This window comes from Rana temporaria, chromosome 3 (genome assembly GCF_905171775.1).
Source record: "Rana temporaria chromosome 3, aRanTem1.1, whole genome shotgun sequence".
NCBI classification, from domain to species: Eukaryota; Metazoa; Chordata; class Amphibia; order Anura; family Ranidae; genus Rana; species Rana temporaria.
The window spans coordinates 463636235-463649722 of record NC_053491.1 but is presented as its reverse complement, the minus strand read 5'-3'; the positions used below and the strand labels follow the sequence as shown (position 1 = coordinate 463649722).

The window sequence follows — 13488 nt, the reverse complement described above, 5'->3', positions numbered from 1 at the left end:
TCAATAGTCCGGGCCACGGTGGACAGTGCATGGACACATTCTTCAAGTTTAAAGTTAAATTCCATTCAGCATACAATCTCAAGCCAAGGTAGACATCTATTCTGATCTGTTTTGGCCAATCCTGGCCTTAATCCCACTAAGCAAAGGCCAGGATAGGCCGAAAGGCAACAGCATGGGAGTTTTGCTTTCATTCTGATATGCTACAATAAAATAGTGATTGGATTGGATTGGATTGAGGTCATGCACCAGATTTTTCAACTTTTGACAACACTTTTAAAATTAACTAATTCCAGTGATGAAACAATGACTTCTAATTCAAGATATTTTATAAATGAATGACAAAATAAGAGTACAATGACCATGAATAAGTGATGTCACATTTAAAAATATTAACAGTTGAAAAATGTCCATGGTGGAAGCAATAAGCACTCAAGAGTGGAGCTGGTTTAGATGCAGAAATATCATCTTACTTGTGGATACCTGCTTAGCCCAAGAATGTGAGCCATGAGGATGGAGAATGTAGAGGTGGAGTGTCCAATGATAGCAGCCAACTTCTCTTTTCTCTGACATTGAAAGTTGGGAATAGCCCGGTTGTGCCCTGTCAGCATCCATAAAGTGCCCTCTAGTTCTCTCTGAAGCATAGAACAGGAATCGTAGACCTGGAAGCCTAATGTGACATTTGGAAGGATCTCAGAGTTGTTTATCTCCATGGTTGCAAATTTTACAACTTGTATCTGAAGGTAAGTCTCTGGAGACAATCTGTAGAAGTAAGCATGAGAAAAAATTATAACTTCTTTAGAGGTAAACTATGTCAGCTTATTTAGGGAAGTTGTTGAACGTCAGGCTTTGCGTTGCAGGTCATTGTTCTGGCCAGAACGGTTGTTAGCAAAGCTGAGCCATACAAATGCATAAAATTGAGTAGGGATCTTTGGCACTCTAACAGCAGTCTGGGCATGGTCAACTTCACAGCCAAGTTAACACTGCATTTACTTCTCAAGGTCCTAAATAAATTCATGAGCTGAATATTACTGAATAGCACCTCACCATAAGTAAATTGAAAATTTTGACTTTTTAAGGAGAGCCAAGAAAAAATTGTAAAAAAGTCAAGTGGACCATTACACGGCCAATAGAGAAAGTGGATTGTGGCTTGAATGTCCTCAAAGTTTTTGGCCCCTTATCCCAAATAGTATTTAACAAAAAAGGAGGATAGAAAATGGGGATTATAGCGATACCTAAAGAGATGGAAGTTACAGGTAGTTTTTAAAAAGTACGTATTTTATTATTACAAAAAAATAATTATATGCCACTCACTCGTCCCCGCCCCCTAGGTGAACCGGAACACTGGATGTGATTGACAGCAGCGCCAGCCAATGGCTGCGCTGCTCTCAATCCATCCGCTCTAGCCAATCAGCGGCCAGGCTGAGCGACGAAGAGGATCTCGGGACTGAGCGCGGGACTTTCGAGGGGTCAGGTAAGTAAAACGGATGCTTGGGGGGGCCCGGCATCAACAGATGTTTTTTCACCTAATGCATAGATTGTATTAAAGGGGAGTTCCACCCAAAATTTCACTTTTTAAATATAAATACTCCTGTAATACACAAGCTTAATGTAGTCTAGTAAAGTTAGTCTGTAAACTAAGGTCCGTTTTGTTAGGTTGTTAGAGCATTTAGTTAGTTTATAATCTAGAAATAGACCGTGGCCATCTTAAGTGGGGGCATCATGAAGCCAGACTGTATGACTTCCTGGATTTCAGCCTTGCAGATCTCGCACATGCTCAGTGCAGTACAAGCGATGTAATAGGTTTCAGTTAGGTTTCCATAGCAACGGGAGTGTCAGAGAAAGGTGCCGCCCCTTCTCTATGCAAATAGGCTATTTGCAAGGACTGGAAAAAATATTTTCAAACCACGAAAGGTTTGTGGCCCCTTCTATTTTAACTTTCAAGGAACTTATACTAAAGGATATAGTGGATCTAAAAATCCCCAAACCCAGGAGCAATTTTGTGTTTCAGAGTCACCTTAAGCAAATTTGTACACGTAATGACATTATAATACGTCCATCCGACAAGGGTGGAGGTATCGTCATACTCAACAAAAGAGATTACCTGGCAGAAATGGACAGACTTTTGTCTGATAATAACACCTACAGTAAACTAGCTAATAACCCCACCGTTAAATATAAAAAGGATTTGAAAGTACTTGTAAATGAGGGTTTTTCTTTAGGGGTTCTGAACAAGAAGGAACAAGTTCACCTAGTGCCCTCAGCCCCCAGAATTCCAATAATGTACTACCTACCAAAAGTGCACAAGAGTACGACGAATCCGCCGGGTCGGCCGATCATTAGCGGAATCGACTCTGTCACTGCACGTATTGGTAGGTACATTGATGAATTCTTGCAACCACTGGTTACCACCACTCCCTCTTACCTACGTGACACAACACAGGTGCTTAATATCTTGGGAAATTGTGGTTGGAAGGAGGGATACATTATAGCAACTGCGGATGTGAATTCTCTATACACCATCATTTCACACACCCATGGCCTGGAAGCAGTGCGTTTTTACCTGCAACAGGATACCTCACTCTCCCTAATTCAGAAGGATTTTATTATTAACCTACTAATTTTTGCTACTAGCCATAATTATTTTTGGTTTGGTAACAATTTTTATTTGCAAAAATGCGGTGTAGCGATGGGAGCCAAGTTTGCTCCTAGTCTAGCAAACTTGTTCATGGCGTTTTGGGAGAGAGAGGTGATTGACAACAATCCCAACAATCCTCCGAGTCAGTTAAAGCTCTGGAAAAGATATATAGATGATATCTTGATGATATGGGAGGGTGATCTCCCGTCTCTTGAGAGTTTCTTCTCCATGCTTAACAGTAATGACAGGGGTATCTGTTTAAAATATGAGGTCAGTGAATCTCAGATCCACTTCTTGGACCTTAACATTCAAATTAAGGATGGAACTATGTCAACCACTACTTTCTTTAAGGAGACGGACCGCAATGCGTATATCCCACTCACCAGTTGCCACCACTCACAATGGCTTAAAGCCGTGCCTAAGGGCCAATTGCAGAGAATAAGGCGCAACTGTACTTCACTTGAGGACTACCATTGGCAGGCCCAGATCCTAAAATTGAGGTTCCTTGAGAAGGGTTATACTGATGCTAGTATTGATGATATCATTAAGACAGTCAGTATGATGGACAGAGAGCAACTTTTGAGTGACACCAAGAAACCTGCTAACATCAATAATGATTTCTTTAGTTTTGCCATGATCACGGGGTATTCGAACCAACACTTCTCAGTGAAGAAGATTCTTAAAAAACACTGGAACGTTCTGAAGAACGACCGTGTTTTGGGTCCGAATATCCCTGATCGACCATCTGTTATTTTCAGGGGTGCACCTTCATTGCGACATAGGATTGCTCCCAATGTGATCGATCCTCCTAAAACCGTACATTTCTTTCAGGAAATGAAAGGTTTTTTTCCTTGCCGCAGGTGCAATATCTGTAAAGTAAATGCATTCCAAGGACGGAAACTTTTATCCTTCCAATCAACTCAGACCAATAAGTCCTATAGCATTGATTCTTTTATCACTTGCTCAAGTGAACATGTTGTGTACTTGATACAATGTCCCTGCTCTAAGCAGTACATCGGCAGGACTAAAAGGGCCCTTCATGTTAGGTTAGAGGAACATGTAGGAAATGTGGGACGGGGTTTCTCGAAGCATAATCTGTCCAAACATTATGCTAAATGTCATGCTCAAAACATTAAGGGCACCCTCTTTTTACCCATTGAGAAACTGAGCCCACATTGGAGGGGTACCAACAAAGTTCGCTCTATCTCAAAACTAGAGACTCGCTGGATATTTGAAATGAAATCTTTTGTTCCGCATGGATTAAATGTTGATTGGGACATCAACTGTTTTTTAAACAATGCCTAAATACCCCCTGTGTCTTTTATATATAACTATATTTTTATACTTCCCCTCTATATATTTAACATATATTTTTTAATATTTTTTTAATATATTTTCAAGTATGGCTTTATCTCATAATAAGGCCATCTGTCTTCCATATGTAGGGGTTTTACTATTATGCTTGATATGAATTGTACATTAAATATTTGTATGTCATATGGGGATTATGTATGGCGTTTCCTCATTGTTTTTTCCACTGCAGCTTAGGAATCCGTTTTTTTGCCTGTGTTTTCCTTTTTTACCACAAGATGGCGATCATCGTGGTTTTTCCCAACTACACAGTTGACTATGTATCTTTTTTTTCCTCACGTCTATCACACTTAGCTTGCGTTGCACGTTAATCACGTGGACGCCTGCTTTTTGCCCTTCTCCTTTTGGTCCTGTCTATACCGGCCGCCCACAGTTAAAATGGAGGTTTGCGGCTATTTAAGAGACCACAGTGATGACGCACAGCCAGCAGCCAATCCCCGACGACGTCCTGTATGTGACGAAACGCGTAGGCGTGGCCTAGCTTGTGACGTCATCACGCACCACCCGGAGACACACGGCGACGGAGTGCTGAGCGAGACGGAGGAATAACAACAGAGGAGACGCCACTCCATATACAACCCCCCTTATTTTTATGCTGGTTTATGTTCTTCTAACTGTAAGTGCGCACCTTTTTACTGAATTAAACCCTTATTCATACGGATTCACACTATGTGGCTCTTTATTGTTTTATGTTACATGGGAGCCTGAAGGGATCTTTTTGGTGGTATGCACCCAGCATATGAGAAACTATCACAGCATTCAAGGCAGTCTTTTGGGAGGACTTCTAAATATCCCTAGGCTTAATTAAGACCGCTGCAATATCGGTCTTACCATCTGGTAAGGAGACTACAACTTTATTTTCATCGGGTGTCTTCTACGGTGGAGGATTTTCTACTTCTCAACATCACTGTTAATTTACATATTATGGACTCATATCAAATTCCTTAGTCCTCTTATGGACCTTTACTGAACTTTTTTTGTTCTCATTTTTCACTTATCATTCAATATTTTCTGTGATCATCTTATATGTAGCGCCGTACCCTTTTTTTATTTTTTTTTTATTTTTTTATTTTATTTGCAAGGACTACTGGGATACATGATGCCTATCCCAGAAACCCTTGCGAATAGCCTTGTGACTTAATAGCCTAGGCTAATAAGGAGGAGGAAGTAATGAAGGACTACAAAATAAAGGTATTTACAAGCAACAAAATAAATACAAATTGCCCATTCTGAACACTATGAGATTAGGGCATGCAGCACAGACAAACATAAAAAAATGGGTGGAACTCCACTTTAAGGTGATTTTTTTTCCCTTTACAACTCCTTTAACAGTACCCTTCCTTTGAAATACCTGAACTCATGATAATTTTGAGGGCTGTAAACATACCTTTGTCCTTAGCTGAAAGATCTAAATTATTAAACAGCCCCTCTTCATAAGTCAGTAGAAGGCTAGCCTTAGACATAACAAGGAGGTGATGTGTTACATTTACAATTGGCCTCCCTATTGGCATGTGTCATATCTGCCCCCTCCATAATAATTAACGTTTACGAGCGATCGTGGGTGCACGGCGGTAATCGTGCCTGCCGGGCACTTGCATCGGCTTCCGGGGCGAGCAGTGGCCATGCGCGTATGCCTCCAGCGGTGTGTGTGGGCGCCCCTAGTGGCCACAGGATGAAGCGATGTAACATAACGTCGCTTCGCTCAGCTGAGCCATGTTGCTGCAGAAAACTACGGCGGCTGGTCGGCAAGTGGTTAAAAAAGCCCTGTGGTCACAATACAAAAGAATGGTTGCCTCAAGCTATTGCTTCCTTTAAGACAAGTCTTTGCAGTTTGGAGGGGGCAGATGAGACACATGCCTAAGGGAGGCCATGTAATGTTCTCAGCTAATTATATGTTAGTGTACAAATTATGTAAATTTTGTGTTGGGGAAAAAAAGTACAGGAAAATCTTTTTTTTTTCAAATTTCTTTACTAATGTGTGGAACCAAGTCATCACACCATATCTATATTGTGTTACCATGTAGTGATAATCATGTAGTGTCGTTGCTATTTATGTTTAATATGTTGTATTTCTTCATCCTCTTTTTCTTTTTTAGAGCTACAGTATATTTACTGTATTGGTCGTGTTTCATTCCCCTGAAGAAGCCGATGTTTCGGCGAAACTTGTAGGGAAGACCTGACCCGCAATCCTAATGGGCAAAGACCACTCTGGCCAGTAGTAAATACTATGTGATCTCCATTTCTTACTTGATTTTAAAACAAACCTTTGTATGTATTGTATGTTTATAACATAGTTGTTAATAAAACTTTGTCAACTTTTAATGATCTCTGTTTGAGTCGTTTGGCACCGTTATAATCCCCATCTCCTCTGTTCTCCTTTTTCTAAAAATGAAAAATCGCTGGGACTCGTGGAGATTTAGGTGGGAAAAGGCATGGGGCCTCAAGTGGTGAAAGTTAAGTTGGGCTTTAACCTAGGTTCACATTGGAGCGATTTGTCATTCGATTTAAGTGATCAAATCGCATGACAAGTCGCAGCCTATTGGAGGCAATGGCACTGTTTTAATTGGTGCAACATTGATTTTGCAGCGCCACACCGATTTGCAAAAGTAATTCCTGCACTATTTTTGCCAATTTCAGGTGCAACTTCAATAGACATCTGTGCATGTAGCCCCACTGATGTCTATCATTAGCACCTGAAATCGCACTGACCTTGCTACTTTGAAATCGCGCTACTTCAAGTGAAGTAGCGCGATTTCAAAGTAGCATCAATGTGAACCAGGACTTAACCCCCCTGGCGGTATTCCCGAGTCTGACTCGGGGTTAAATTTCTGTGCTGCGATCGGTAACCCCGAGTCAGACTCTGGATCGCCTCGCTGGATCCACAGGCATTGTTTACTTACCTTGTCCCTGGATCCAGCGATGCCACCGCGCTGTCTGAGCGAGCGGGACCTCGCTCGATTCACACAGTGCCTCTGTGTGCCGCCGATCTCTGTTCCCTGCGACGTTACGATGCACAGGAGCGGAGAACGGCGCCAAATTCAAAAAGGTAAACAAACACAGATTTAAGTGAGTTATTCCTAAGAATTACAGGCCTACAGTATAAAACGCCAAATTTCCTTGCAAATAATGGTACCGCTTTCAGCACCTTTTTTCTGAAATAATCATACCGCCAGGGAGGTTAAAGGCGGTCATAGCTCTAAGCTCGTTTCATATAGGAGTACAGATCTCTGTAGTAAAAGAATCTTGAGCCATACAAAACACAATATAAATAGGATCAACAGACAAATCTTACTTTCTACATACAGCTTGCTTTGGCTTCTCGTTGTACGACAGTTTGGGGTAAACTTTCTCCATATGGAGGGGTAAAACTGCCCCGAATAACACATCTCCACCCATTGAAATGCCTGTAATTTCAGGAGTTTCCAGCATGCAGCAATGTCCATTGGAGTATGACGCTGGAACAAGGTAATGAAGGATGAGATGCCACAATATCTGGTGGATGAAAGTCACCAACCTGTAACCAGAGTGAGAAGAGATTGGTTATTGGTCCTGGTTTACTGATATGACAGCTGTCAATGCCGGGAGCGCAGTGCAAAGAAAGTGTGGTTGCCTGAACCAAGGTCCCCATCACACCTTACCCTCCCTGTAACCTCAGACCTAATGGTGGTCATGTATGCTTCCATAAATGATTGAGCTACTTTCCAATAATGTTTTTCCAATAGGAAAAATAAATCTATAGTTAATAACCTATTCAATCAATATGCCACACACAGAGAAGTGGACGTCTTGATAATCAAGAACCTTGCAATCCTAAGTTAACTATCATAATCTGACTGATCCAAATAAGATCCTGTTCATGAACAAAGTATCTCAGTGCTGCCAATCAATGCAAAAAAGGTCAAATAGCTTTACACCCTGGCAAATCAACTGGGTTTGATTGAATCTGTTCGAAACTGAGTCTACTGAGTCTTATGCCTTGTACACACAATCGGAATTTCCGTCGGGATAAACTCCAACGTATTTTTCCGACGGAATTCCGTTCAAGCTGTCTTGCATACACACTGTCACACCAAATTTCGACCATCAAGAACACTACGACGAGCCGAGAAAAATTAAGTTCAATGCTTCCGAGCATGCGTCGACTTGCTTCTGAGCATGTGTGTTTTTTTACAGACGAATGGAATTTCCAATAAATTTTTTTTTTCCATCTTTCTAAGTCTGTCTGAATTTCCGAAGGAAAAACTCAGATGGGTACACACATGTTTGTAATATCCGATGAAAAAATTCCATCTGACTTTTTCCATCGGAAATTCCGATCGTGTGTACGTGGCATAATTCGATTGGAGGGGAAGTTATGGATTTTCAGTTTGCAGATTTAATCCTTTTGCTTGAATTTCACATTGATTGGATAGAAAAAAATTGAAGCCTGTATGGCCACTATAATACAGTTATGACGCTGCACAGAAAGTTGTACTGTAAAGCCTCGTACACACGATCGGTTTTCCATCAGACTTTTCCGTGGATTTCGGTCCGAAGGGCGTTGGCCGTGAACTTGTTCTGTATACACACGGCACAACATTTTCAGCCAACATTCACCAAACCACGTGTTTTTTCAGCTCTTTACCGCCACCCTTTGGGCAGCTTCTGCTATTGTTGGCTGATGTTTAGCATTGGTTCTGAGCATGCATGTTTGTACTTTGGATTTTAGTTGGACGGACTTGTGTATACAGGATCGGAAAAAAAACGACGTAACAGATTTATTGCCCAACAGTTGGTGAGCATGAATAGCCAACAAAGCTCTAAAAGGGGTGTTACTGGGAGGTGTGCAGGGGGTGGAATCAAGAGCAGTTGCTCAGAGGTGGGTATATATATATTCCTTAATAGCCACAGAGGATATACAGTGTCTTGCAAAAGTATTCACCCCCTTGGCTTTTTACCTATTTTTTTACATTACAGCCTTTAGTTCAATGTTTTTTTAATCTGAATTATATGTGATAGATCAGAACACAATAGTCTAAGTTGGTGAAGTAAAATTAGAAAAATATATACATAAAACAATTTTTCAGAAATAAAAAAATGATAATTGGCATGTGCGTATGTATTCACCCCCTTTGTTATGAAGCCAATAAAAAAATGTGGTGCCACCAATTACCTTCAGAAGTCACATAATTAGTGAAATGATGTCCACCTGTGTGCTGTCTAAGTGTCACATGATGTGTCATTACATAGACGCACCTTTTTGAAAGGCCCCAGAGGCTGCAACACCGAAGCAAGAGGCACCACTAACCAAACACTGCCATGAAGACCAAGGAACTCTCCAAACAAGTAAGGGACAATGTTGTTGAGATGTACAAGTCAGAGTTAGGTTATAAAAAAAAATCTAAATCTTTGATGATCCCTAGGAGCACCATCAATCTATCATAACCAAATGCAAAGAACATGGCACAACAGCAAACCTGCCAAGAGACGGCCGCACACCAAAACTCACGGACCGGGCAAGGAGGGCATTATTCAGAGAGGCAGCCCAGAGACCTAAGGTAACCCTGGAGGAGCTGCAGAGTTCCACAGCAGAGACTGGAGTATCTGTACATAGGAACGACAATAAGCCGTAAGCTCCATAGAGTTGGGTTTTATGTCAAAATGGCCAGAAGAAAGCAATTACTTTCAGCAAAAAAACAAAACGTTTTGAGTTTGCGAAAAGGCACGTGGGAGACTCTCAAAATGTATGGAGGAAGGTGCTCTGGTCTGATGAGACTAAAATTTTACTTTTTGGCGATCAAAGAAAAAGCTATGTCTGGCGCAAACCCAACACATCACATCACCCAAAGAACACCATCCCTACTGTGAAACATGGTGGTGGCAGCATCATGCTGTGGGGATGTTTTTCAGCAGTCGGGACAGGGAAACTGGTCAGAGTTGAGGGAAAGATGGGTGGTGCTAAATACAGGGATATTCTTGAGCAAAACCTGTACCACTCTGTGTGGGATTTATGGCTAGGACGGAGGTTCACCTTCCAGCAAGACAATGACCCCAAACACACTGCTAAAGCAACACTTGAGTGGTTTGAGGGGAAACATATAAATGTGTTGGAATGGCCTAGTCAAGGCCAAGACCTCAATCCAATAGAAAATCTGTGGTCAGACTTTTTCCGCGTACAGGCGATCAGACATTCCGACAACAAAACCGTGGATTTTTTTCCGACGGATGTTGGCCCAAACTTGTCATGCATACACATGGTCACACAGAAAAATGAAGTTCAATAGCCAGTGCGGCTCTTCTGCTTGATTCCGAACATGCATGGAATTTTGTGCGTCAGAATTGTGGACACACACTCGGAATTTCTGACAACAAGTTTTGTTGTCGGAAAATTTAAGAACCAGCTGTCAAATTTTTGTTGTCGAACATTTCCACAGAAAATGTCCGATGGAGCCTACACACGGTTGAATTTCCGACAACAAGCTCACATCGAACATTTGTTGTCGTGTGTACGCGCCATTCCTACCGTGTGTACGCGGCATTAAAGATTGCTGTTCGCAAGCGCAAACCAGCCAACTTGAAAGAGCTGGAGCAGTTTTGCAAGGAGGAATGGGCAAAAATCACAGTGGTAAGATGTGGCAAGATCATCCAGACTCATACAAAGTGACTTTGAGCTGTGATAGTCGCAAAAGGTGGCTCTACAAAGTATTGACTTTAGGGGGGTGAATAGTTATGCACATTTACTTTTTCTGTTATTTTGTCCTATTTGTTGTTTGCTTCACAATAACAAAAAACATCTTCAAAGTTGTGGGCATGTTCTGTAAATTAAATGATGCAAATCCTCAAACAATCCATGTTAATTCCAGGTTGTGACGCAACAAAACACGAAAAATGCCAAGGAGGGTGAATACTTTTGCAAAGCATTATACACATAACCTTCTAACAACATCCAAACAATTTTGTTAACATCACTATAAACATTTTATTTTAAAAAGTTCAACAATGAAAATTGCTGAATCCAACTCTGGCTTTTCAACAGACACCTCTGGCTCATTGACCTAACGACACGTAACACATGGATCTTACCTCATTGTACTTTACTCCTGGGTCCATGTTACAGCTGTGTCATCTCATATATAGGACTGCGCATCTTCTACTGGCAGCAATTCAGACCTACTGGGATGTGTTATCAGCAAGCCTTTGTTACCTCCGGGACTGCCTATCACTGGTCTCTGTACACCACATGCCACAAAAGACAATTTCCTCTGTGCAGTTAATGATAAAAAATTAGATACCAGGGAATATTCATCTAAATGTATCTGGAGGGTAAAATTATTGATGCAGAAGGGACCTAAAGGAAAAAAGGTCAACAATGATTTGCAAAGGTTTACCTGAAACACATTTCGAAAGAATTGTTGGAATCCACATTCACCCATTATACTGTACTGGAATTTTAGGGTTATGTTTATTCTGCCGAGGGGTGTCCTTGACCAGTGTAGATAAGTTGGTTCACCTTGTTTTGTGTCCACCCGACCATGAGTATTCACCATCCCCCCTGCTATTAACTAAATTAACGAGACCACACATGAACTGGGGTACAAATGGCCATAGCGGCCTTTTTATTAACAAAGACAACTTATCAGCCAGTTGGTCAGTTGACGACACCCAGAATTCCAACTTGTTCCACTTGTAATACTGCGGGACCTTTTACCATATCAGACCTCCAGCCGCAACCCCCTGGCTTGGAGACAACCCACACCCGCAGTGCAACCATTGCCGTATTCCAGGTAACCTCAGTAACTGGAATACACCAGAGGGGCACATACCACCGATGAGCCCCCCACACTTCCATCTCAACCGTATTTTCTTCCACCGTCAAAAGACCAACCGCCGCCTCTCAATCAGCTGCCATGACGTCCTCTGTTCATTGTGCACCTGCAAAGAGATAAAGCAAACCAGCCAAACAAATCACAGGGAGGGTGGGTGGGAAACTGCCTGTTTGTCAGCTGTCCCTTCTCTGCTGACCAGGAGACCCCAGCTATCCCTTAACTAACTACCACAAACCCCTCCTCATCCTGTTGCTCCAACCAATCAACCTCTCCCCCATACGGCACTGATGGGCACTCAGGCGGCACTGATGGGCACTCATAGGCGGCACTGGGCACTCATAGGTGACACTGATGGGCACTCATGGGTGGCGCTGATGGGTACTTATGGGTGGCACAGATGGGCACTGAAAGGTGGGCACTGGGCATGGGTGGGCACTGAGAGGTGGCACTGATGGACACTAAGGGGTGGCACTGATGGACACTGAGGGGTGGCACTGATGGCATTGCTGGGCATCACTTGTGCCCATTTTGCCAGTCAGTGCCCATTTGTGGGCACTGATTGGCATCTTTCTCATTTATTTTTATTGTTTACTGCCCCCTTCCCTGGTGGTCCAGTGTGGGCTTCCCTGGTGGTCTAGTGTGGGCATTCGAGGGGGGGCTGCACTGATAAACAATCAGCGTGAACCCCCCCTGTCAGGAGAGCCGCCGATCGGCTCTCCTCTGCTCGCGTCTGTCAGACGCGAGTGAGGAAGTGCCATCAACGGCTCTTCCTGTTTACATCGTGATCAGCCGTGATTGGACACGGCTGATCACGTGGTAAAGAGCCTCCGAGATCGGAGATGCAGGGTGTCAGACTGGCACTCTGCATCACCGATCGCCACGCTGCGCGCCCCCACGGGCGCGCGTTGGCATGAAATCCTGCAGGACGTCAATAGACGTCCAGTCAGGATTTCACAACCACTTCCCGGAGGTCAATTGTATATTGACCGGGCGGGAAGTGGTTAAATAAGCATAAAAATATGTCCGTATCACATAGGACCTGGGCTTTAACAGCCATGTGGGGATGAGGTTCAGGCTGGTAGTCATATAAGCGACTTCTGTCAAGCAGTGATGGCCACACACTCATCAAGGTTCAGACAGTCCTTGCTGTACTGGTAGAATTACAATCAGTGTATGAACAGCTAGCTGTACTTACTGTATTCATATAGGGGGGAAAGGTATCTTGGAAACCCTTCATTTTTTTTTTTTCATTTTTATTGGTGTCAAAAGAAGTACAGATAAAGTATAACCAATAATACAAAGAAGATAGGACCAATAGGGCTTGAATCAACAATACAAACAGTCAATTGCCGAGTTTGGTTTTGTACAGTAAATTATAGAAAAAAATGAAAATTAAATAACCAATATTGGTCTGACAAGGTATGTTATGCACAAGAGCAATGTGACATAGAAATTTCCATATCAACAAATACACTATATTGCCAAAGGTATTGGGACACCTGCCTTTACAGGCACATGAACTTTAACGGCATCCCAGTCTTAGTCTGTAGGGTTCAATATTGAGTTGGCCCACCCTTTGCGTCTATAAAGCTTCAACTCTTCCCAAACTGTTCCCACAAAGTTGGGAGCATGAAATTGTCCAATAATGTCCTAGACCTTGTACACACGGCCGAACAT

At 42.5% G+C, this 13488-nt stretch overlaps 1 protein-coding gene across 1 annotated transcript; it reads right to left on the bottom strand.

Moving 5' to 3' along the window:
* LOC120930592 (vomeronasal type-2 receptor 1-like) lies at positions 1–11073 on the bottom strand. The gene is made up of 3 exons (XM_040341767.1): positions 11069–11073; positions 7299–7520; positions 1–759 (listed from the first exon to the last, which is right to left on the bottom strand). Exons 1-3 carry the CDS (start codon positions 11071–11073, stop codon positions 462–464), a joined length of 525 nt encoding a protein of 174 aa, XP_040197701.1. The 3' UTR covers positions 1–461.
* Between the last annotated feature and the right edge of the window lie 2415 nt (positions 11074–13488).

Bases quoted from the DNA above. Each gene is read 5' to 3' on its own strand.
- LOC120930592 (XM_040341767.1), bottom strand. The intron at 760-7,298 runs GTAAGATTTGTC...TTACTTCTACAG, and splicing joins AAGCAAGCTGTATGTAGAAA to ATTGTCTCCAGAGACTTACC.